Source organism: Cupressus sempervirens, chromosome 8 (assembly GCF_028749045.1).
Source record: "Cupressus sempervirens isolate cs-2001-9-10 chromosome 8, ASM2874904v1, whole genome shotgun sequence".
In the NCBI taxonomy this organism is placed as follows: Eukaryota; Viridiplantae; Streptophyta; class Pinopsida; order Cupressales; family Cupressaceae; genus Cupressus; species Cupressus sempervirens.
The window spans coordinates 624,749,190-624,776,058 of NC_143125.1; the positions used below are offsets into that span (position 1 = coordinate 624,749,190).

The following is a 26,869-nucleotide window of genomic DNA, read 5'->3' on the forward strand; positions in this document are numbered from 1 at the left end:
TGGTCATGCTTGACCATTTCATCATTGTGGAGCACCTTTCAAGGGATTTCAAGTGCTATATTTTAGCCTTTTTTGATGCATCCGATCCAGTGGGTTGAAGGAAGTTTTGTACTTAATGAGTTTTGCAACTCATTTTGAGAGGTTCTCATTATGCAGTTGTACTTAGTGACTTTTGTTAAGTCATTTGACATTTTCTGCATTTTTCTGTAACTCTTTAGATATGATTTGTACTGTGAAAGTTCTTGGAGAGTAATCATTGAGTTGTTTGCCTTCTCTTTATTTATTTGTGTGCATCTTGGTGGTTGAAACGATTACTAGTGAATGTGTCATTCCATGTTATCTCCGTCTCATTTTTAGAACCATTTTACAGAGAAGAATATTGTTGCAGGTTGTAGATTGTGTTTTAAAGATGCACGTATCTCAGTTGTGAAACTTTCTTCCTCTTGAGAAATTCGGCTTCCAAACCTTTCTATGAAACACTTATGCAAGGATATGCGAAAGTGAGTTGTGCAGTTTTTCAACTTAATGTTTTTAACCAAGAAACTTAATGTTCTTAACCAAGAATCTAGTTTTCTGTGTTCTCATGGTCCTGTCAAACTTGGTGTATCACCCGTTAGATTTAGATATTGTTTTTCTGTTATCCTTCTGACCCTTTTCTGAGCAAGTTTATGTCAGCTGATTAACCAGTTAAGAGCTGACCTTATCCATAGATTCACTCCAACCTTTAGGTCACCCACAGCCTAGGAGTGATTACATGTTTCTCTGAAGGATCAAGTTTCTGTAACTTGATAGGGATGCAACTTTGTGAGATAACAAACATATCATCCAAAGAGGGCAATGAACTAACAAAATAAGTTGAACTATCTCCTACAATGGGGATGTATTCGAGAGAAACAAAGGTGGTAGACATGAAAATCCTAGCTGTTAACAATGGAGGAGGTCTTTCTAGCCAAGGAGATTGAGATAAATGCTTGAAGGATGACAGTGACAATGGCAAGCTGGGTGAACGAAAAGGATGAACTAATTTTGGATATTGCATTGGATGCTTATGCTTTGCTCACTTGGAGGCAAAAAATGGTTTCTATGATGAGGGGCTCTACTATGTTGAAGAGTGCTAGTCAGATCTGGATGTTGAGGCTTTGTGTGGGGAGAAGCAACAATCTGTGGAGTCCTTCCAATAGTAGCTTCCCTATTCATTATTTGTGGATTGTTTTCCTCTCCTTCCCTTTGCGTCCTAATACTTCTTAGTTTTGGAGGTACTGTTGGTTTGGTCTCACAACTTCTAGTGTTTGTTTCATAAGTGATGCTCCGTTTGTTGAGCCAACTCTCCTAGGTGATTTGAAAGGTAGTTCTTGTGTCAAGGTTTTTTCCTTGTCTTTTTAAAATGGTGGACTAGAAGATTCCATAATTTGCACAAAGATTAGATTTGTGGAAATTGAAGGGGATGTTGACCCCTTTTAGGTAACAGCTAGATGTGGGGACTTGTTCGATGTTTCCCCCATGGTTACAACTGGGTCTATTGTTTTAGTTAGTGATGAGGCTTTTGAGGGTTAGTTTTGTGCCTTGCCAAAGATTATTAATCCCTAATTCAATATTGCCTTGGACTTTGGCTATGGGTTTTTTGGGGTACTGCTTCCAAAATTGTGGAGCCTTCCTTCGACCATTCCTTCTCTTCATGGTGCTCCCAATGGTGATTTGGTGCCCGAGGATGAGATTCTCGAGTCTCTTCTTATAGAGACTTCAGCTAGGCTTGAGAATTCTCTCATTGGGTGATTTTGTGGTAATTGGACTCATATTGATTTTGTCAAAAGATGGTTTTCTCAAATTTGGGAATTGGGTGGCCAAGTTAAGTTGTTAACGTAATTGCTATGGCTGACAATTTCCTTTTTCCTCTCTACTTTTGAGGACTGCACTAGGATTCTTAGTAATGGTCCCTAGTTTTTGGGCTTGAATGGCCTTTGTCTCTCTTATTGATTTCCTGGTTTCATTTTGCAAAAACTCAATATCCTTATTTGGGTTGACCCACAAGGGTTACCTTCGGATTTTCTGAACAGCATATTCTTATGTCCATAGCCAACATTTTTGAGCAATTTTGTGCTATTGATCTCCAGTTCCGATAAATGTCTTCTTTGTGCTAGATTGTGTGCTGGTGGAAAATAACAAGGTGCTCCCTGCTCAGGTCACTTTGTCTTCTAATTTTGGAAAATGGATGTTGGAACCAGATGAAATTTCTTTGGTCATTTGCAGTTCTTGTGATAAAGCTGGTCATGCTACTTCATCTTCTATGACCATGGAGGAGAACCATTTTGTCTGGAGGAAAAGGAAACAAACTTATCCTAACTGTGATCAATTTTCTTCACTCAAAGAAACTGATCATGTGGTGGATTCCGATTCTTCCCTTAATGCAGAAAATTTGTTTGAAGGTTTTGTTGGTAACTTTCTGGATTTTCATAGTCACAAGAGAAGGTGCTTGGTGGAGAAGGATCAGCCTTTCCCCTCTATAATGGAAGAGCAGATGGTTAATAATCATATTTCAATTGATTCTCATTGTTTTAAGAAACACATCATTGGGAGGGACGCAGGAACTAATGTTAACTAAAAATCATTTCTTTAAACCTCCATGTTATGGTTGGGGTTCTATTTGCATGGTGTGGCTGTTAAGTGCTGTATTTTTTTTTATCTTTTTCTGCTCTTTGTAGCCCTGTTTTGTTGTCTTGCTGGCTGTTTCCTTTGTTCAGTAACTTGTTTTTGGTGTTCTGCTGTGCTTAAAGCATAATTTTTCTGTTTGTGCAAGGGATCAGAGCCCTTTCAAAATCTCTGCATAAATATTAAAAAACTAGTAAGTTGATCTCACAATTAATATCAAAATATAATAAGTTCTAATTATGCTGACTACAGTCAATTCTGTGCTAAGTTCCCGTGCTTTAGAAATTATACTGTCTCTATGAAAAAAATAGTAAAAGGAAATTCCCTCAATCAGACAACTAACAAAATTTAATTATACTGTCTCTATGAAAAAATAGTAAAAAGAAATTCCCTCAATCAGACAACTAACAAAATTTAACTCCTTGCCACTGGATTAATATGCTTTCTATGGTGACAAGATTCAGATTTTACAATTTACATGCTATTCTTAGTTGCCAAAAATAAGACAATGCTTGTGCCATAAAAGTGAATGCATCACCATAGGTAAACACCAATTTTAAAATTCCTTGAGAACTGGGTGGCTAGTTCAAATTTTGGAGCAGATAATTTCATAACAGAATGACATAATTTGAAATAAAAAATGGTATGGTCGAATGGTTTTGATGTGCTATATGGTTCTTTCTCTCAACGTTTTTAGCTTCTTATTCTTTTATTCTGTGTATACAAGCTATTAACTTCATACATTTATAAAGTTATGCATGGAAGAGAATACTGATTACAAGCCTCTTAAATTCCTATTAACAAAAAGAGTGCAAGTGTTTTTCAAATATAATTAAAATGAACATTGGGTTGTTTGCCAAATCTTTGGAATTACAGGGATAAATTTTTCTTCTGCTCAAGTAGAATGTAAATAATTTTGATGATGTTTCTACAGCATCAAAATTGATACACTTTATCTTATCTTATCTTATCTACAGCATTTGAATTAAACAAAATACAGGGAGAACATGACTTCAAGGACCAAAATAAGTTTGCCTGAGATTGCAACATTGATGGAAATTAGAAAATGTAGAAAACTCTTATTTAGTTTTTGTTTAGTCTTCTGGAAATTTATAAGTTTTAATATGATACAGGTTACTCCAAAAACATAAACCATTGTGTTCTTAAGAAAACTAGATGATGAAAATTGACATTAAAGATTCAAAATGGGTCCCTTCAAATACATTTATGTGTTTTGCAGGCAAGCTATTCAAATTCTTCTTGGTTACCAATCAGAAGTCACTTTATTGGTATGGGATACAGTGCTTTAGTAGTGGACAAGGCAATTCAAGAAGTTGGTATGGCTTCTTTTTGGGATTTTCCTTTGGATTAATGTTTAAACACTACTTTGCTTTGAGGTGATATTGAAGCTCATTGTGTAAGTTCTCATATTATTGTCCCACTTCTATTGTTCTAGGATTGGTGACTGAAAATGAAATATTGGAATACATAAGTAATCAGGTCAGGGACATTTTACTCTTTGCTCTCCCTGTTTCATTGAAATTCTATTAAATTATGTGACCCTTGAGATTGGTAATGTCATTCACCCCTGAGATATTGGGGAGTTTGGAGTTTGGAAGGTTTGAACTGTTTTCTTTCTGTTCAGGCAGTTGAAGTTACAAGAAAATGTTATCTAGATAATGTAGTTTATGCCATAAATATCATTATGATTTACAGGAATGCTCATGTGATTCAGATTGGTGCTCAATTAAAATGGACTTTCTGAGCATGGGATTCTCTTCTACTATAGTAGACAAAGCACTAGAAGAATGTGGTATGGGCATGCTCTACATATATTTGTTTGAGTTGTATTTTTCATTGACCTATAAATGGTGAAATTTTATATTTACAATTTTTCTTGAGATTTCTTTTTTATTTATCTGTTTCAGGGACAGGAGATGAGGCACTGATACTTGACTTTCTGACAAATTATAAGGTAGTAAATTTACATATCATTACTTCTTTTACCCGGTATGTTTAAAGAGAAATACACCCTCAACTTACCACCTAACTAGCAAATTCACTTTTCTCATTCAAATTTTCTTAAATTGTGACAAAAGATGTGGGCTATTAAGCTGGAGATGTGAGTCTTCCCCAAAGTTTTTGTCTGTGGTGATTGGGTAGTTTTATCTTAGTTTATTCTGAAAATCCTTAAAGAATGTGGAAAATATCTTAGTTGGTAAATGTTAACAAGAGTGATAATGTTGTATGTCCTTTCATTTACAGGGAAGCTCATGTGAGTCATCTTCATCCTCATTTAGGAATCATTTTATAATGATGGGGTTTTCTTCAGATATTGTTGATAAAGCTATCAAAGAATGTGGTATGGAATCTAGGGATACACCTTAAGCATGTTTATGTGCATAATTTTATTTGCTTTTGATTTATAATGGCAAAATAAATTATTCTATTCTTTGATATGTTCGCTAACTGTTTTCTGTTTCTTGGTTTAGGAACCAAGGATGAGGATGGAATTTTTAAGTCCATCTTGACCTATGAGGTAGTTCAGTCAGTGCTTCTACATTTCACGTCTTTCCCATCTTCCAAACTATAAATAAGCTCTTTTTCCTGGTTTATGTTAGCAGTTGAATCTGAAGAAAGCATTGCTGAAGAAATTTAGTTCAGACAATGATGATTTACTCACTCAATCAGAGATTTTAATGAGTGAGGTTATAGATACAGATGATGAAGATATTGGACATTCTAATGAGGTATTGCTTGAAAATTGTAGTTTTTGTTCAATTTGATTTAGTGAGCTATTGACAAGCTTGTCATGGTTGTGGAATGGTGGACTCATATTGATAACAAGAATATTACAAATATTAAGTAAATAATATACTATCCTATAGCTAGTGTAATGTCCCACCTTTGGGACATTAGAAGTCAATTAAAAATTAAATTTTCCATGCTCAAATTATATAAAATTTAATGACAACTTAATTATTTAATAAAGCATTAAAAATGACTTTAATAGAGCTAAGTGAATAATTAATCAAGTAATTTTAATTTAAAGAAGAATAATAAAGAGTCAAAGAAGATGAATACCGAGAGGCAGGCAAAAGGAAAACAAAGAGTCATAGGATTGTGCTATTAAAGAACATTGAGAGACTCATTGTCAACATGCTTGGTTATTTCTTTCTCTTGGAGAACTTTGGGAAGCTTTAGCTTTTAGTTTTAAAACCTTGAGGATGGAAATCTTCAAGATTTCTTGGTAGATTGGATGAAACCCAGTTCATCTTTGGAGATAGATTCGCAATGAATTTTACAACTGGGTGAATTTGTAAACTCTTCATCTAAGGACAACTCTTGCAGTAATAGAGGTATTTCATATCTGTTATGAGAATAAGGTTGTAATGAGAATATTTGAATGCCAATATTCATCTTTATTTTAGACTGACATTAAATGGCTTTCAAAATAGCCTGTTTGTTAAATCAAAAATCAATTTCATGCAAATTGTTGATTGAATTCTTGTGCTAAATATGGAAAAGAAACGGAACAAATATCCTAGGGAGACATTTTAGTGGGTATCAGAGAGAATTTTTCTGCCGGCCTTAAAAATTAAGGTATTTGCAGATTTTTGTGTTTTGAGAAGATTATATTATTCTGAATATTGAAGTCTGATTTTTGCAGTGGAATAATAAATTATTTTATGCAAATTAAAGCATTTAAGCTCACTAATATTTGGCCCCGAAGACTTTATTAGTTCAATGGTATCATCACCAAGTATTTGTGTTAATACAATACTCAGTAGTAATGATATTGGCATGCGGGCTTTATTTGTTGGGTTTGGAATGACATCGAAGTATTGGTGAAGGAATGGAAAGATTACCATATATTTAAAAGACAAACCCATCTCCCTCAAAGTTTTCCCGTTGACTGGAAACTGCAAGCACTGAAAATTATTTGGTTTGCAAATAGTCCACATTTGATGATAAATTATATTAAAAAGTTGGGCAAATAAAAATTCTATGGTCATCTTATGAAGTTTGTGGGTCTGTTTTTTTTTTCTGATAGATAAGAGGTTGTGGCCTTGAGAAATTTATTTTATTAATATTTAGGGGCCCTCCTACCCTGCATACAGGGTAACACCCAATTTAGATGCAGGCACTGGGGGAAAAGAATGAGGAAAGAAAACTCCCAGTATAGCTTGGGACTTATGCAATCTGGAAACAATGCATATATGGCAATTTGACCACCCTAGACCAACAACAATATGAAAGACCTTTTTGGCTTTCATTTACATATCCAGATTACAAAATGCAGCCTTGCTGCTTACAAAGTCACTGCCCTATTGGACAGGATAAACTTATTAGAATAAAATATTTTAATATTACATATTACATGATTCATTTTGAATTCGGTCCGTAGTGGCTAAATCTTGATTTGCTCTTCCTGCTTCCCCTTTTGATTGTCTCTTCCTTGATTCAACATAGGGATTCAGATCCCTGTAAACAGGCTTGTCCAAAAAAACAAAAAATTCTACTGCCAACTAGGATCAATTATTAGTGTATATTGGGAATCTAGTACCACAGATATTCATGTTAATCCAAATTAAAATTAAAATCAGTCTAATAGATTTCAAATATCCTGCCAAGTTCAATATTGGTTTTTGATGTTAATAACCTAGGAAATGATGTGTTAATGTTGTAGCATTAGCCGGATTGATTAGATCTGAGATAAACTATATTTAATTTAGATAAGTTACTCATGGTCATCCTTGACTAATGATTATCATATAATTAACACACACACACACACACATCTAATTGTACAATTACATATATACATAAATATATATGCATATATTAAATCTATTAATAACATTTAATAATCATTAGTCAGAAAGGATTAATTTAATCGATCAACTCTGACTATATTCCATCGGGCATGAGAATTGGGTATTATAACCCTGATTATATTATGCAAATGGCTGCGACCAAAATCTCACGGGCTGATATATTGTTAAAGGGTGTATTAGTTTTATTTTACTTGGAAGGGTATGTCCATGTATGGAAATGGCTCTGCATGTCCCAAAAGCCATGTAGAGTCATGTCCATACATGGACGTGCCTCCCCATTATAGTATTTATAGAGATACATCCCCAGCAGATCGAAACATATCAGACAAACATATTCAGTACATCTGCAGTGGATGTATAATCTAAGTCAATCTTGAAGAACAAAATTAGAACTCATTACTCGTTTAAATTAAGTATACATATATAGTCTAAATCTGCAAGGTGGAAGAGACTTATTGAACAAATTGATACATATATAGTATATATGGTGCAAGAAGTATTATAACTGATCCTTTTTCCTTAACATGGTATCATAGCAGGTGTGAGAAAAAGATCAGATCAGATCTTTTTTGGATAATTGACATAAAGAGTTTTTGGAAAATACTACACCTTTCAAGATGGAATGGCATTAGACATGAAGATAGGCTTGAAGGTGCTTCAAATTTTGAAGCATGGAAACAGTGAATGATGCTAATACAAAAAGAGTATGAGTTAAAAACTACCCAAAATCCGTGTGAAGGGTCACCTAGATGTTCAGGCAAGTTTCAAAATGCAAATAGCATCATGTAATGATGGTGAGGGTGTAATGGAAGTCAGGAAACATTAAATACTATCTTAAATGAGCATAGCCTAAGGGGAGGAAAAATGATGCAAAAAGTGGGCCTCAAGAAAAATAATAATGATTTTCATAGGTAAATTGAGTAAAAAACCTAGGCTAATGCCAAGGAACAAGAAGGTGATGCAGCTAAGTATACATAGAGCAAGCTTGATCATTAGGAGATTATTGACATAAAAAAAATCCACTTGTACCCTTAATGCAAGAAACTGCCAAAGAAAACCTTATAGGGAGTTGCCTACATTATTGATATTCGTAGATAAAATTTTAATTTTCACGAAGAAAGATAATAAATGTGTATAGAAAAGCATATTCCAAAAACTCCTAAATATATTGATCAAAGACTTAGAGGTCTAGTATCTTAAGACTAAGTGATTAAATTAAGCTCTTAGTAGGAAAGAAAATTAATTTTAGGTTTGAGGGATGGAGATACCATCTTCTCCCAAATTGACTAATTCATCAGCCTCTTTGTTTCCTTCCTAATAAATGTGTTTACATGTAACTAAGTCAGAGTGAGATAGTAAAGTCAATGCTCTTGCTAGTTTACAATTTAATAGTCAATTTGGAGTGGATCTTATCCTAACTGCATTGATTATATTTTGGAGTTGTTGATAAACTTAAGATCCAGGGGGTGTGAATCAGTAATCTACTAGATTCAAACGTAAACCACAACTTCTGAAAGCTGATTGACCAATATTATATTATGAGAATAGATAAGCTTCTATTATTAGTTAATGGTTATCTATTTGTAATCTATTATAAATATTAGAATGTTTCTAATATTAGTTAGTCTGTAGCTATTTGTTAGCCTTCTTTAGCTTTCTTTTAACTAGAGTAGAATGTTTCTATTCTTTACGATCGTTTCCCAAGGAAACATCGTTTTATTCTTTCGTATATACTGACCTCTCGGTCTCTGTTAATATCAAGCAAGTATTTTACCAATTACGTTGTAATATGGTATTAGAGCCACTTCTTTAAATTTTTTCGAAATTAGACCCTATTTTCGAAATTATTTTTTTGAAATATTTGCTTCGAACTAGGTTTTGTCTGAGAATATTGACCATCAATATTCACATTTTTTTTGGCTGTTTTTGAAAAAACGTGACTAATTTTTTGGGCATTTTCGTCCATTTTTCTGCACATCTAAGACTGGGAGCAATACGATGGGTTTCTTAAAATCCTCAATAACAAATTCGGCCTAGAAACTATGTTTTTTTTCTTCAGATTCGTCATTGATTTCAAGCTTTTTTTAGCCCAGGATGTGTTTGTTCAAAACCGTAATTTTTGGGCTTAATTTTTTTCTAATTACAAATTCTTGGTGGGGTTTTTGAGAGCTCAACTGGTTTGTCGTTAGATTTTTCTGGGTGCCTCAATTTTTGTGCCTTAATTTTTGAGCAGGCGGATCCAGAGATTGACAACATATTCTTTTTGGGTTTTTCAAGCGCTCTTTTGGGTATCCCTTAAATTTTTTTGGGTCTTTCGTTTTTTGCCTCGAAGTATGTGCCTCCATAGATTTTCACGCTTTTTCATTGGAAAACGTGCTGTGGCATTTTTTACTAGTATTTTGCTCGAGAGCAATTCAAAATTCAATGGTTAGAATTATGACACTTGGAAGTAGCAGATAATAGCAATTTTTGAATATCAGAATACTGATCAGATTGTTCTTAGTGTTACACAGCATCCGACTGCCCCTGATACTAATCAGGCTACATGGGATCTGAATAATCGGGAGGTGGTGATGCTTCTCAAATTTATTCGTAGTTGACGATCAACTCTCTCAATTTCCATTGGACAAGATAGCTGTTGAGATATGGGCACATCTCAAGAATCATCATGAGACTCCTGACAAAACAATAGCTTTCTTTTTGAAGAACATTGTTTTCTATTATAACAGATGAGCGAACATCGCTCCAGGCTCATCTGAATAAGATTTAGGAAATCCATGATCAGTTGCTTGCCATTGGTTGCTAGATGGAGGAATAGGACATTGTGGTCATCACTCTTAGGAGTTTACCCAGGTCTTATGAGCATTTTATCGAGGCTCTCAACATCACTTCTTCTGGTGTTGCTCTGAAATTCATAGATCTCTGCACACTCTTGCTTCAGCAAGACTGGTGGAAACTACAGTTCGGTAGCAGTTCCAGCTCCACCTCCACAGAGCAAGCCTTTGCTACTAAATCCTTTCCGAAGGATAAAGGCATGTATCAGCAGTCTTCTTAGCAGAAGTCCTTTGCTCCAACTTCAGAAGGCTCCCGGAAGAAGAACAGTTAATGCAACTATTGTCACAAGTTTGTTCATATGAGGGTTGAATGTCAGAAACGCTTAGTTGCTTAATCTAAGCAATCAGGTTTGCAGACCAAAGCGAACAGTGCAGAGCACTCTGAGCAGAGATAATTTGCCTTTTATGCCTTCATGGCTAAAAGACCTGCAGATCATGTGAAGTCGTTTGTCTGGTACATTGATTTAGGTGACTCTTGTCATTTCACCCACTGTAGAGATTGTTTCACTGACTGCCAACCTTATTCAGATTTTGTCATTTTTGGTGGCGGAGAAGAGTACATTGTTGTTGGCAAAGGCAACATTCAAATTTAGTCTGCTGGGAGAAATCTCCTTTTCCTCGATGTGTACTACGTTCCAAGGATGGAACTAAATCTACTCAATCAGTCAGTGGTTGTGACATTCTCCATAGTTGGATGTCACCATCAGTTCACATCAGTATAACATCATTGATAGGGCGACTCAGCCTATTGTTGTGGTGGGTCTTGGGGATCATGGTCTTTTTTGACTAACTGATTCTGGTGATTCTTGGGACTTAGCTATGGCTACTCGGCAGTCTTCTGTTAGCACACTTTGACATTAACGGTATGGACACTTAAATGTGCATTCTCTCTCTCATCTTGCTTGAGAAGAGCTTGTCCTCGGTTTGCCTGAGATTCAGACTCAACAGCTTGGAGTTTGTGATGCATGCTAGGTTTGGAAGCAACATCACACCTTTTATTGGTGATGATTCATGGTGAGCTTCTTAGGTACTTCAACTTGTTCATGCTAACATCTACGACCTTATTGCCACTCCTGTTCTTGGGTCCTGGTATTTTTTGTTGTTCGTTGATGATTTCGGTAGAAAAATATGGGTATATTTTCTTAAAAAGAAATTAGATGCATTTCCTGTCTTTTAGAAGTTTAAACCTTTACTGTAATATCCCCGTCATAAAATAGTTTATCAATCAAATCTTTGTTAATGGGCCGATTGTTTTAATATATTTCTAACCCATTTTAGTTTTGTTTCTGTAGGTAAGTGTAGCCGTTGGCTATCTTTGTACACCCTTGGAACGTTTTCCCGACGGGTATTTAAGCACGAGTTGTAGGTTGTAGGTATGCGATTTGGATTATTTTCTATGTACTGTGAATTCCTGTTGGAGTTCTTTGTTCGCTATTTCAGAAGTGAAAGACCTTCTCTATTTGGTTTATCCGGTTTTGTTGGGATTTAACCCTCACCCTATTTTGTCATCTATAACGCTTCGCTCGGATCTAGAAAATCGGAGCATCATCTTGCGGCATATATTAATTGAAGGATTATTTGTGTTCAAGTCTCTATTATTGTGTCTGGATTTCATCTAAATCTAGTGCATTTATGTATGAACAAGATTGCATTCACAGTTGTGGTTTATCATTCCTGGCTCAGACACCTAATCGTGAAGCTTTTGAAACATTCCCGTACTGCTTCCTCATTTTTCGTACGGCCTTCATTATGTCTTCCATACATCATCTACCTACACCTCTACATGGCCCTCTTACCGTACTACATCTGCATACTATCTACTGTACGAACAACATACTGTATGACCTCCACCTCCAGTGCACCGTACGGCCAACATGCCTCTTCCGTACGACCATCAGGTCCCTCCCGTATGGCCATCCAACTCTGCTAGTCGTACATCCCTTCCCTATCTACCATATGGTCCACTTACCACCACGTACGACCAGTCTATATATTACTTCCCCATCTTGCACACTGTATGACCTCCACATCAAACCAATAAGGTACCTTACGACCTATCTAGGCCTTCTTGTCACATGTGGTAGATTGTATTCGGGCAGTTACTAAGGGTCAGGGGGGCATTGTAACATTACAGTGGTATCAGAGCTTCGATCTTGCCAACCTCTGGACAATGAATGAGAGTTTATAGCTGGAAGAGAAGAACCCATTCTGTTGATAGAATGGCTACCGAACCAGAACTCAAAGTTGTCGAACTCATGGCACTACTGAGAGAACTTGCGAGGAATTAGGCACAAATCAATGATACTTAGCGAGTCATGGAAGAGACTCTCAAGAAGTTGGTAGACAATAAAATATCTGGAGAACAAAATGGTCACACTGCTGACTTGGTGTCGGGTAAAGCAAACCCTCATCTAGCACGCTCTTGATCTTCCATGCCGTCTTTTCCCCCACGAACAAAGGCATCACCTAGAGTGAAGCAATCGACCTTTAAAGAAATGCAAGAGGAACTGAGAGAAGACTGGAAGAATGCGAATTTGGATGAAGAATATCCTACAAAGATTACGTAGATTTGAGAATGAGATATTTGGGAGGCGGAAAGAGACGATATTTTAACAATGATCTCAGGAGGAAGTTGAGTAAAGTAAATTTGTCTCCATTTGACAGATCCGGAGCCATATTTGCGCAAGCGCGGGGCAATGAAGGCAGATGCTTCCAACTTAATCCCATGCCAGAAGAAGCAAAATTTGCGGCCTTACACTTGGAGGGAGTTGCGCATGAATGGTGGCATCACAACACCATCACATTGGGGCATGATCAAATAAATACCTATGCGGAATTCACTGAGAGATTGATAGATCGATTTGGCGGTAAAGATATGAAACTCAATTTCAAAGATTTGGCACAACTGAGGCAAACTGGATCGGTTGACCACTACATTGTAGAATTTTAGAAACTCTCTGTTTTGGTCATGGACATTTTTGAAGGAAGATGAATAGTGCTCTTCATGGATGGACTAATAGAACCAATGAAGGGTTGGGTTAAAGGGTTCAATCCTGTCACCTTGTTGGAAGCTATTAAGAAGGCAAGAAGTATGGCATCATCAATGGTGTCATCCTCATGAAGTTACTCATATTCCAAACCACCGGTGTTTCCGAGGGACAAAGATAACAAACCTCCATCGAGAAATCCGTCATTGGACAAAGCTACCAGACAGGAGCTCCGAAGGAAGAAAGTAAGTTTCAACTGCAAAGGAACATGGGAACTTGGGCACAAATGCCTCGTGAAAGGAAAAATCCACTATATTGATGTCATGTCCGATGATGAGGACGAACAGGAAGATATACCCTTTGAAGACAACCAACCCTATGAAGACACCAAAATGGTTAGTTTGAACCATACAAAAAGAATTGCAACATTGGTGCGGCGTGGAGGAACTATCCCCCTAGCTGGTAGCCCAAGGTGCACGGTATTTCATGTATGGGGAACCCTTCAAGGACAAAGGGTTATGGTGATGCTCGATAGCGGAGCCACTCTAAACTTCATAAACTCATCTCTGGTAAAGCGAAGAGGCTTACCTATGGAGACGTGTGTAGGATTCCAGGTCAAGGTTGTCCGAGGAACTCTTCTGCCCTGCACACACCTTGTTCCTCAGCTAAGCATCACAATGGCGAATCACACAGTGATTGAGGATTTCTTTATAGTGGACCTTGATGATATGGAGATTATTCTGGGCATACAATGGATGGAGACACTTGATGAATACACTCAGAGCTTCAAACGGATGGACTTCACTTTTGTTATCGATGGAAAGAAGGTTGTTCTCTGTGGAATGGGAAATGAGAGTCCAAGGAAGTTTTTGCTCATCGGATGGAGGCAATTGTTCGGCATGAAGACGTTGTTTGGGCTGCACATTGTTTTGTTTCAGTAGAACCTATAAAAGGCCAATGGAAACCTCCCCAGGATGATGATCTCTAGAATATCTTGAGTAAACATGATAAAGTTTTTATAGACATTCCTCCTAGCATACCCCCTCATCGAGGGTTTGAACATAATATCGAATTGGAAGCAAGAACCAAGCCGGTCATAACCACACCCTACCGCCCCAAAAAATTCAAAGATGAGATCGAAAAGGCATTTCAGGAACTGCTGGAGAAAGGATGGATCCGTCCCAATTCTAGCCCCTTCGTGTCATCAGTGGTTTTGGTCAAAAAGGATGGGACAATGTACATGTGTGTGGACTACGGTGCGTTGAACAAAAAAACAATAAAGAATAGATATCCCATTCCAAGGATAGATGAGTTGCTAGATGAATTACACAGTGCAATCTATTTTTCGAAAATAGATCTCCGTTTCAAATACCATCAGATTTGCATGAGGGAGGAAGACGTGGAAAAGACGGCCTTTCGTTGTCACTACAGGCATTATGAGTTCCTGGTCATGCTGTTCAGATTAACGAATGCACCTGCTACATTCCAATCATGCATGAATTGCATCTTCAACAAACAATTGCTCAAGTGCTTACTAGTATCTTTTGATGATATTCTTATTTATAGTAGGACATGGGAAGAGCACTTGAAGCATCTGGATGAAGTCCTAAGGATCATGAAGGATCGATCTTTGTTCACCAAGCAATCCAAGTGTGAATTCCGTATGACAGAAATATTGTACCTGGGGCATGTTGTCAGTAAATATGGAGTTCAAGTTCATTAGGAGAAGATTCAGGCTATTGTTGATTGGCCTCCCCCAAAATCACTCACGAAGTTGCGAGGATTTTTTGGACTGTGCAGTTATTACCGGAGGTTTGTAAAAGGGTTCTATCAGCTCAACGCACCATTAATAGATCTGACAATAAAGCGGTCCTTCCAGTGGAATGAAAAGGCACAACTCACTTTTGATAAGCTGAAGGAAGCAATGAGCACTTGTCCCGTGCTTGCTTTACCTGATTTCACTCGATCGTTCATTATGGAGTGCGATGCATCCAGAGAAGGCATTAGTGCGGTACTGATGCAAGATAGACACCCCATAGCCTATGAGAGTAGGAAGCTTACGCAAACAGAATGCTTATATTCTATTTATGACAAAGAGATGTTGGTCATCGTACATGCACTAACCAAGTTCTGACAGTATCTGGTGGGTGCCAAGTTTGTCCTTCGTACGGATCACAATAGTCAGATATTTTCTGGAGCAACGAGACTTGAACGAGAGGCAACAAAAATGGGTAAGCAAGGTTCAGGCTTTTGATTTTGACATTGTATATGTGAAAGTAAAGAACAATGTGGTTGCAGATGCTTTGTCCAGGAAACCCGCCTTCTACTTGCTAACCTAGATTTCAGTTGACTGCAAAGCACATTTGTTGGTAGAATATTCCAAAAACACATTTGGCTATAAACTAATGGGTGGTGATACCTAGGATAATCGGTACAAAGTGGTGGATGACATCATTTACTATAAGAATCGGATATTTTTAGTGCTGGAGTCCAAATTGAAGGAGGTTCACGACTCACCCTTGGTAGGACACCCGAGCTTCCTCAAAACTTATAGACGTCTCGGGGAGAGGTTTTCATGGAAAGGTCTTAAAGGAGACGTATTGCAGTATGTAAGAAAGTGTGCGATTGGCCAGCAGAACAAATCCGAACATACTCAACCCACCGGGTTACTGCAACCTTTGCCAATGCCAGAACAAAAGTGGGAAAGTATCTCGATGGATTTCATAACTGGACTTCTCAAGGTGAACGGAAAGTATTGTATCTTTGTAGTGGTTGATAGATTGACAAAGTACGCACATTTTTTTGCCATTTGAGATTTTCAGGCCACACAAGTGGTTGGTCTATTTTTTAGAGAACTCTTTCAACTGCACGGGTTACCCTGAAACATTGTTAGTGATCGGGATGGGCGATTTATCAGTATCCTGTGGACATAACTGTTTCGGTTGGTAGGGATAAAATTGTCACCAAGTACTAGTTACCACCCTCAAATAGACGGACAAACGAAGATTGTGAACAAGTGGCTCGAGCGTTACCTTTGGAACTACATTTCGGCGCAACAACGGGCGTGGATCAAATGGATACACCTAGGGGAATATTGTTACAATACCACATACCACATGTCCATCGGGATGACACCATTCAAAGCGCTATATGGGTAAGAACCCCTTTCCTTCATTGACAAAGTTCTTGGTGGTAGTCACGCACCAAGGGCGAGGGATTGGCTTCAAGAGGGTCAGAGCACCTTACAACGGGCACAAAATCAACAAAAGATGTACACCGACAGACATCGAATGGAGAGGAGTTTCGAAGTGGGAGACTTGGTCTATCTTAGGCTCCAGCCATACCGACAATCCTCATTGAAGGAGAAGGGAAAAGAAAAATTGAAGCCACGATTTTATGGCTCTTATCATGTAGTTCGCCGCATCGGTGAAGTTGCCTATGAGCTAGAACTTCTAGAGGGAAGTCGTATTCGTAACGCTTTTCATATTTCCTACTTGAAAAAAGCCATGCGATAGGTGGTCACGGTAGCCTCAGACCTTCCGCCACTCAATGAAGGAAAGCTCATATTGGAACTAGCCGAGATTATTGAAGTACGTGGGAAGACCCTGCAGAACTGAACAGTGACGGAAAATTTGGTATGTTGGGAACACTTGCCGCTGGATGATGCAACCTAGGAAGGTGAGCACATTCTACAACATCCGGCATTGCGTTTGCTTGAGGGCAAGAAAAATTTGGGACTGGAGGACTGTAATATCCCCATAATGAAATAGTTTATTAATCAAATATTTGTTAATCAGTCGATTGATTTAAAATATCTTGGACTCATTTTAGTATTGTTTCCATAGGTAAGTGTAGTCGGCTATCTTTGTACACCCTCAGAAAGTTTTCCCGACAGGTATTTAAGCACAGCTTGTAGGTAGTTGTAGGTATGCAATTTGGATTATCTTCTTTGTTCTGCGAATTCTCGTTGGAGTTCTTTATTGTTTGCTATTTCAGAAGTGAAAGACCTTCCTTATTTGTTTTATCTAGTTTCGGTGGGATTTAACCCTCATCGTATTCCGTCACTTGTAACACTTCGCTTGGATCTGGCAAATTGGAGCATCATCTTTCGGCATATATTAATTGAAGGATTATTCGTGTTCAAGTCTCTATTATTGTGTCTGGATTTCATCTATATCTATTGCGTTTATGTACGAACAAGATTGCATTCATAGTTGTGGTTTATCATTCCTGGCTGAGACACCTAATTGTGCGCTTTCGAAACATTCTCGTACTACTTCCTCATTTTCCGTACGACCTTCATTCTGTCTTCCATACATCATCCACCCACACCTCCATACGTCCCTCTTACTGTACTACAGTTGCATACTATCTACCATACGAATACCATACCGTATAGCCTTCACCTCCAGTCTACCATACGACCAACATGCCTCTTCCATATGACCATCGGGCCCCTCTTGTATGACCATCCAACTCTGCCACTTGTACATCCCTTGTCTATCGTACGGTCCACTTACCACCACGTATGACCAATCTGTTTATTACTTCCCCATCTTGCACATTGTACGACCTCCACATTAAACCAATAAGGTACTGTATGGCCTATCTAGGCCTTCTTGCCGCATGTGGTAGATTGTATTCGAGCAGTCTTTAGACACACACGCACAAACTTGTTACTAAGGGTCAATGGGACATTGGAACATTACGTTTAGTTCAAAAAGAGTTTGAGAAATCTATTATTACTCTTAGGGCAAACAATGGGGGCGAATTTTGTTCTAATGAATTCTCTAGCTTCTTAGAGACTCTTGGCATCAAACGCCACTTAACTAGACCCCACACACGACAACAAAATAGTGTAGTTGAAGGTTGGAACAAAATAATCACCGAGATGGCTCGCTCCATGCTCGAGCATTGACATGTTCTAAATAAGTTCTGGGCAGAAGCAGTTAATACTGCAGTTTATCTTTTGAACTGGTCACCCACAGTGACAGTTAAAGGTAAGATTCAGGAAGAGACTTGGTCAGATCGCAAGCTCAAAATTAGTCACCTGAAAGTTTTTGGCTCACGTGATTTTGTTTGGATCCCTGATGCGTCTCGCACCAAGTTGGATGCCCAGAGTCAAAAACTCATGCTTGTTGGATATAATAGTCCTCACAAAGCCTACCACTTGATTGACACTGGGACATCTCGTCTCCTGTACAGTCGTGATGTAATCTTTGATGAGCAACGTGAACCATTCATGCTTGTTTCTCCTGTTCTTGATCCAATAGACCAGCCTAAGAAGGCTCATGATTTGGGAGTTAGGCTTCCATTAGGTCCATCTGATAGGAGGGCTCCAGTAGCTACTATGGCTCCAGTTACACAAGTGATCCCTATACAGACACCTCCAACTTCTCTTGCAGGATCACCCAGAGTTGTAGATGCTTCACCTGAGTTTGATCCAAATTCTTTAGATGAGGAACTTGATCATAGAGCATCTCCTGATACTAATGTTGGTCATTCTCCTCTCCAGCCTAAGTGGTGGGCTAATACTCTTACTGATCTTCGTGATGATGAGCTCATTGATGGGAGGATTGTTCGGAAAAAGAGAAAACCTATAGAGTTTGTTAACTTAGCTCTCATGGTCAGCATTCACAGTGTGTTAGAACCTTAGAACCTCAAACATATTCCGAAGCTAAAGGAATTCCAGAATGGGAACATGCCATGAACACCAGAGCCTGCTGAAGAATAACACCTAGCTCCATTATGATCTTCCTCTAGCGAAGAAACCAATTGGCTACAAATGGGTTTACAAAATCAAATACAAATCTGATGGTACTTTGGATAAGTACAAAGCTCGTTTAGTTGCAAAGGGCTTTTCTCAACGTTAGGGTATTGATTATGAGGAGACCTTTGCCCATACTACAAAGATGAGCATAATCAGATTAGTCCTAGCCATGGCAACACAATTTGGTTGGAATGTCCATCAGATAGATGTCAAGAGTGCTTTCCTGAATGTTGATTTCCACCAAGAGGTCTACATGACACAACCTCTTGGTTTTAAGGTTGCCGGTAAATAACATTAGGTCCTCAGATTAGTGAAAGCTCTCTATTGCTTGAAGTAGGCCCCTAGGGCATGGTACATGAAAATTGATAAGTATCTAAGTGATCAAGGCTTTCAGAGGATTTCTTCAGACTCAAATTTGTAAATCAAGACTACTGACAATGACATCATCCTTCTGGTTATTTATGTGGGTGATTTGAGAATTATTGGCAGTTCGACATCTTTGATTCAGGGAATCAAACAGAATTTATGCCAATGTTTTGATATGACTGACCTTGGGCTCATGCACTATTGCCTAGATGTTGAGGTTTGGCAATCATCTTTTGGTATATTCATCTTTCAGTCTATATATGCCAGGGCTTTATTAGACAAATCCCGTATGCAGGATTGCAAGCTTGCATCTACACCCATGGAGAAAGGTCTCAAGTTATTAGCCAAGTCTGATTCACCTCCTATTGATGATACTACATATAGGCAACTAGTAGGCAGCCTTTTCTATCTCTTTGCTACTAGGCCTGATATAAGCTTCATAGTTAGCTACATCTCATGTTTTATGACAGCTCCTAAGGCTGTTCATTGGATGGTAGCAAAGTGTGTGCTTCGTTATGTGAAGGGCACTTCAGATTATGGACTTCTTTACTCTCAGAGTTCTAATTCTAGACTCAGAGGGTTCATAGATTTAGATTGGGTAGGCTCCGTTGACGATAAAAAGTCAACTTCTGGATATGTGTTCTAGTTGGATATGGTGCCATCACATGGACTAGTAAGAAGAAGCAAGCAATTTCGCTCTCCTCTACAAAGGCTGAATACAGAGTGACAGTCAAGGCAAGTTTGAAATTGTTTGGCTTAGTCAGATGCTTGGGGGTATGTAGATGTCACCAGCAGGACCGACCACTTTGTTTGTTGATAACGAAGGCATTATCAAGTTAGCACGAAATCCAATCTTCCATGAACGATCCAAGCATGTTGATGTTCACTGTGATTGCATACGACAACTGGTTGAAGATGGGACAATAGACGTGCACTATGTTCCTACCACGGATCAGACTGCAGACATTCTGACCAAGCCTCTTGGTCCTGATAAGTATGTTAAATTTAGAGGACAACTTGGTGTTGTGGATAGATTAACCATTAAGGGAGGGTATTACGATAATAGATAAAGCTTCTATTATTAGTTAATGGTTATCTATTTGTAATCTATTGTTAATATTAGAATGTTTCTAATATTAGTTAGTCTGTAGCTTTCCTTAGCTTTCTTTTAGCTAGAATAGATTGTTTCTATTCTTTACAATTGTTTCCTAAGGAAACATCGTTTTATTCTTTTGTATATATTGACCTCTCGGTCTTTGTTAATATTAAGCAAGTATTTTACCAATTACTTCGTAATATGTTAGATCTTACATCTATCCATCGATCCATTCATTCCATGTTAGCTTGTGAAAAGATCAATAAGACAACTAATAAAATCATCCACGCAAGTAACACTATAGCACCAAGATTTTTATTGTGGAAACCCTTGGTCAGAGGGAATAACCATGAAGAATTAATGCCTACAAGTATTGAGCAATCTTTTGAAATGTGCCTTGTTAAAGGCTTGGCCCTGTAGGAGCTTACAGTGATGCCTAGTTAAAGAACATGCCCATTTAGGAGTCACTCAGTTAAGGGATTTATCTCTAGCTGTATTAGGAGCTTTATCCTTTTAGGAGTAACCTTGTGAAAGGATTTTCTAACTCATATTAAAGAGCCACCCTGTTAAAGGAATTAACTTCAGAACTGTTAAGAACCTACTCACCTTATTAAAGTTGACTTAAGTAGCACTTCAACACTGCTTGTATAGATCCCTTTCAATTCACTATCTGCATCTACTTGAAGATATTCAACTACCAACTCGATCGCATAACCCTTGTCGATATTACTATCCACTCTCACACTTGCAAAATTAAGATTTTTCCATACAAATATACTTCTCAGTAGGTCATCCACCATCTTAAGCTAAACATGTTACATCTGAAGTCCACCAGAGCTTGACCAACACACATTACCAAACCCTAATCTATCATCAATTGATGGTTCTCGATCAACCATTTGAATCAACATCGATCCAACAAAGAACATTTGGCCATATCACTTTTTCCAATGAATAGACACACTTCCAAGAAATTCCATTACAATTGCCAATGTATAACCTATCCATCAAACTTTATTGGTGCCATGTCATTGCCACATCTTCAAACAACTTTTCATCTTGAAAGATCTACCGAAAACGGCTTACATGTTACCAGTTCAAGATCAAACACAAAAATTCAACTTGTTCTTCACTTTCCTTCCTGGATTGCCTTTGATTGATTTAAAACATGCCGTCATGTAAAATAAATCATACACAACTTTGGCCATGATCAAACAACTGAGTAAACAACATATGTCCTAAATTTCATTTCTTGAAACATCATAGATTTGATAGACTAATCAAATCATTCATTGTTTGTCATAAACTAATTAAGACAGTTATATTGTCTTACTTCAATCAATCATAACTCAATACTTATATGCAATACATGAAATTACATATACAAAAACTAGAACCAGCTCCAAGTCTCCCATATCAAAAATCCTGCATACTAGCTCGTCACACAAAACTACACACTTGATTTGTCTCTTGCATAGTAAAGAACCTAGCTTCACTATAAATAGTTCATAGCCAACGATAAAGTTATCATCAATGACAACATAATAACTAATCTAATGACCATCAAACATATGTTGTAATCATCCCCCTTAACAATTCTTGAAGACATCTGCATCAGTTATACCAAAAATGACCCCCCTTGGCATTGATGGAAACACCAAGATCACCAACTGTCACCAATGCCAAAAACATTGGGAAAACCAACAACTAATACAAACACATCAAGAAATGTGAATGCTAGTTGGCGAATTATTTGATTGCTCCCCCACAGCTAATCCAACCTCTAATTTGTACTTCTTTTGCCACATGCCTTTGATCTTGTTGATCTTCTCCAATTGTGATTTGTCACATTCTTCTCCCATTCTAGTACTTCTCCCCTTGGGCATATGATTTGCTTGTGATCTTTCTTAGACTTTATCCCCTTCGAAAACAATGCCAAAGGTGCCTCACTCATTCGTAAGTGACCTTCATACTTTGAATTTCAAACAACTTTCTGACCAACTATTACCTTCAGTAACAACCAACTGCTTCCTCCCTCCAAGAAGTAGTCTCCATTACATCAACCCATAGAAAGAACAAATAAGTTAAGTGGATTGATGCAATAATAGCATCTTAGTTCTTCTCCAGTAGGGGAATAACCCCTAACCTGCCTCTCAGATACTCAAAAGTGTCCTTAGGTAATGACTTAGTGAGTATATTTGCAATTGCTAGATTGATGTCACACAATCCATCCTTACTTCCTTCTCTTGTATCTTTTACCTTAGAAAATGATACTTAATTGCAATGTTCTTTGTCTTAGGATGCTGGATTGGATTCTTTGATATCTAAATAGCACTTGCATTGTTACAATAGATAGTAACCGGTTCTGTAACGTTCTCATTTATCCCTTCCAAGATTTGTTTCATCCATATTGCTTGTGAACAATTACTTAGGCAACTATATATTCAGCTTCAACTATTCTATGAGATATACAATTTTGTTTCTTATTGATCCCAAAAACAAGTTTTCCTTTAAGAAAGAATGCTCGACCACTTGTACTCTTCTTGTCATCAACATTTTCTACCCAATCTGCATTAGTAAACACTTTCAAAGCAAAATCATGATTGTGAGGATACCAAAGACCATAATCAATTGTTCCTTTAAGCTATCTAAATATCCTCTTCACTGCGACCATATGTAGTTCCTTTGGATTTGATTGGAATTTAGCAACTATCCCAACCGCGTGAGCTATATGAAGCCTACTGTGTACAATGTAATGCAACTTTGCAATCATGGATGTGTAAAGTGTTTCATTAACTAAACTTCAAGTGTCATTCTTAGACAACGTACATTCTGTGACCATAGGTGTACCTACTGGTTTTAAAATCTTCCAAACCATAAGTCTTAAACACTTGACATATTTGTATTGATGAATGAAAATCCCATCTTCCATTTGCATCACCTATAACCCCACAAAGAATTTTATCTCACCAATCATGGACATTTCAAATTCTTTCATCATCTCTTCAACAAAACCCAAACTTAAATTAGCATCTCCTCCAAAGATAATATCATCTAAGAACACTTCAACAATCAACAATCTGTCACCTTCAACCTTCAAATATACATTCCATGTTCACTTGTTCTTTTGAAACCAATCTTAACTAAGTATGAATATAACTTTTCATACCATGCTCTTGATGCTCAGCTTCAAACCATAAAAGTTTATATTCAAGTTGCAAACCATAACCTCATCTTCTAATAAGTCAAACCCATTAGGTTGTTCAATGTAGACTTCTTCCAATATACCATTCAAAAAAGAAGATTTAACATCCATTTGAAAGACTTTGAACCTCTTATAACTTGCATATGCTAGCAATATCCTAGCTCCTTCAAGTCTAGTGAGTGGTGCAAAAGTCTCACCATAATCCAAACCTTTTTCTTGAGCATATCATTGGCAAACCAATCTTGCTTTGTTCCTGACAATTGTACTATCTTCATTCAATTTATTTTTGAAGACCCAGTTTGCACCAATTACATTCTTGTTCTTTGGTTTGGGAACTATTTTCCAAGTATCATTCTTGTCAATTTGATCAAGTTTGTCTTCCATTTCTTTGACACAATCATCACACTTTGTAAGGCTTTTATTCATTGTTCTAGGCTCAAATTTAGAAATCAAACATGTACTTTTCTAATCTTCCCTCTAGTGTGTGCTCCTGCATTCTTATCTGCAATTATGTGATTAGGAGAATGATTTAATTTCACATACTTTGGTATTACCCATTGTTGAAAAAAAAACTTTCTTCAATTTGCAAACCATATCCTCATCTTCCAATAAAGCAAACCCATCAGGTTGTTCAGTGTAAACTTCTTCCACTATACCAGTCAAGAAAGAAGATTTAACATCCATCCGAAAGACTTTTAATTTCTTATAACTTGCTTAGGCTAGCATCATCCTAACTCCTTCAAGTCTAGCGACTAGTGCAAAAGTCCCACTATAATCCGAACATTTTTCTTGACAATATCCCTTGAAAACTAAACTTGCTTTGTTCTTGACAATTGTACTATCTTCATTCAATTTATTCCTGAAGACCCACTTTACATCAATTATATTCTTGTTCTTTGGTTCGGGATCTATTGTCCAAGTATCATTCGTGTCTATCTAATCAAGTTCCTCTTCCATTTCTGTCCCAATCATCACTTTTTAAGGCTTCATCCATTGTTCTAGGCTCAAATTCAGAAATCAAATAGGTACTTTCTCTAATCTTCCCTCTAGTGTGCACTCCTGCATTCTTATCTCCAATTATTTGATTAGAAGAATGATTCAATTTCACATACCTTGGTATTACCCATTGTTGAAAAAAAATCGGTTTTGGCAATATCTCAACAGACCAATTTTTTTTGAATATCTCAATATTGCCAAAAGTTGGGGAACGATTTGGCAATAAATTGACACTTTTATTGAACATTTAAAAATATATAATTTATTAAAATATTCTGGAAAATACACAATACACACCAAACTTGTAGAACATATAATGATTTGAGATATCCACCATATCTTAATCAAAGTTTTGAGTTAAATAGTAATTCATAGAAATAAAAAACTAAAACTTTGTAGATTAACATAGTGATGGAATCATATACCCCAAAAAAAGTACATCTCAACAAAAATAAGTTCAATACATGTAGAAGTCAAACTCCATGAAACTACCACTTCTGAATGTGTTAAATTCAAGTTTCAGTATCAATAAAAACTAGAAGACGAAACCATAGATTGCGTCTACGAATAAAGCTCAAAAGAGATCGTTGTTTCTACGTGGGTGGTGTTGAAGTATTTGCAGTTGTAACATCCTCAATAGGTGCGTGAATACGTCCTTAGGGTAAACAAAAGCATTTGAAGGATGACCAAGCTCATGTTCCTCCTCACGTGTTGCCACATCTGCATCCCAGGCATCTACCTAACTCAGCTAGCTTCCTTTAGTTAATAAAGGATCTTGGAAACATTTGTATTTTGTTTCCGTAGTTTGTGTCGCTGTTGGCTATCTTTGTACACCCTCGAAAAGTTTTCCCCAACGGGTATTTAAGCATGGCTTATAGGTAGTCATTAGGTATGCATTTGGATTTTTCTATGTACTGCGAATTCCTATTGGAGTTTTGGATTGTTCGCCATTTTAGAAGTGAAAGATCTTCCCTATTTGGCTCGTGCGGTTTCAGTGAGATTCAACCCTCACCCTATTCCATTGTTGCATGTCATACTTCGCTTAGATCTGGCAAATCGGAGCACTATCTTCTAGCAAATAATAATTGATCATCTCTGTGTTTATTTTTGTTCATGGTTGTAATTGTTTGCATTTTTTTCTACATTATTTTGTCCGTACATCTGCAAAAAGTGGCACCAAACAACACTGTACAATTCACATATCATTGCTAGGTATCCAAGGCACTGTATGCCATCCCCGCCCTCTCCACCATATGCCAACAAAGGCTACCGTACGGACATCAATAACCATCGTACGACCACTTGATCACTGTACGGTCTTACACTTTGCCATCCCTTCCATGTACGGCCTTAATTTGATATTCTGTACGGCCACTACCCAACTTCCGTACGGCCACTTTTGTGACCTTCACACCATACGACCCTCACCCTAGGCTTCTGTACGGCCATCAAATCGGTCTTCACTAGGCCTCTTCACTTGGGAACCTTACACTCGGGTCTTATTATTCACTCGGGTGTTATAGTGACACTCAGGAAACACAGTGAACTCGGCTAACTCTTGCACTCAGTTGACCTTGGATGCTCGGTTCACATTGAACACTCGGTTGACTCAGTTGACTTGGTCTACACTACTTTGCCTACTTGATTGCCATTTTGAAACTGGAATGCTTGGCTACTTGGTTTACACAGAAGCTCGGTTGTAGTACAATCCGACTTTATGATGACTAAGTGTTTTACTTAATGACAATATGTCTTGCCATAGGATCAACAATTTCATGGCAGTTTTTTCAATTATTTTGGCCCCGAGATAAACCGTGATTATATTGGGACCTGTTTTGTTCAGCGATATTTTGCGGTATTGGCGATATAATGCTGAAACTTGCAACTATGGCATTACCGGCTCAAGCCTTTGTGTTTCTTCTTCATTTACCGGTTGCAACTCTTCATTTTCCTCATTGTTTTTCTCAACAGTCTCGTGTACTTCCTGGTTGTTTGAATATCATATCCTTGCCCTTTTCGGTTTCTTACTTATTTGAATCATGTACTTCAGATATGTCTGGAAATTCATCTACCTTCATATTAGCACTTTCAGTTATTTTATTAGTTCTTTTATTCCAACACTTTTATGCCT

At 37.5% G+C, this 26,869-nt stretch overlaps 1 protein-coding gene across 3 annotated transcripts in view; it reads left to right on the top strand.

Annotated features, from left to right (window-relative positions):
* Nucleotides 1-26,869, top strand: part of LOC149543994 (DNA (cytosine-5)-methyltransferase DRM2-like) — a 169,207-nt gene that overhangs the window by 45,010 nt on the left and 97,328 nt on the right. For 2 of the 3 annotated variants that reach the window (XM_089798633.1, XM_089798634.1), the window contains 7 exons: nucleotides 3,887-3,983; nucleotides 4,103-4,146; nucleotides 4,363-4,459; nucleotides 4,575-4,621; nucleotides 4,912-5,008; nucleotides 5,139-5,185; nucleotides 5,271-5,396. In XM_089798633.1, the coding sequence (XP_089654759.1) occupies nucleotides 3,887-3,983; nucleotides 4,103-4,146; nucleotides 4,363-4,459; nucleotides 4,575-4,621; nucleotides 4,912-5,008; nucleotides 5,139-5,185; nucleotides 5,271-5,396 (555 nt within the window). The remainder of the gene's footprint in view (nucleotides 1-3,886; nucleotides 3,984-4,102; nucleotides 4,147-4,362; nucleotides 4,460-4,574; nucleotides 4,622-4,911; nucleotides 5,009-5,138; nucleotides 5,186-5,270; nucleotides 5,397-26,869) is intronic. The other variant, XM_089798635.1, reaches the window with a different exon arrangement.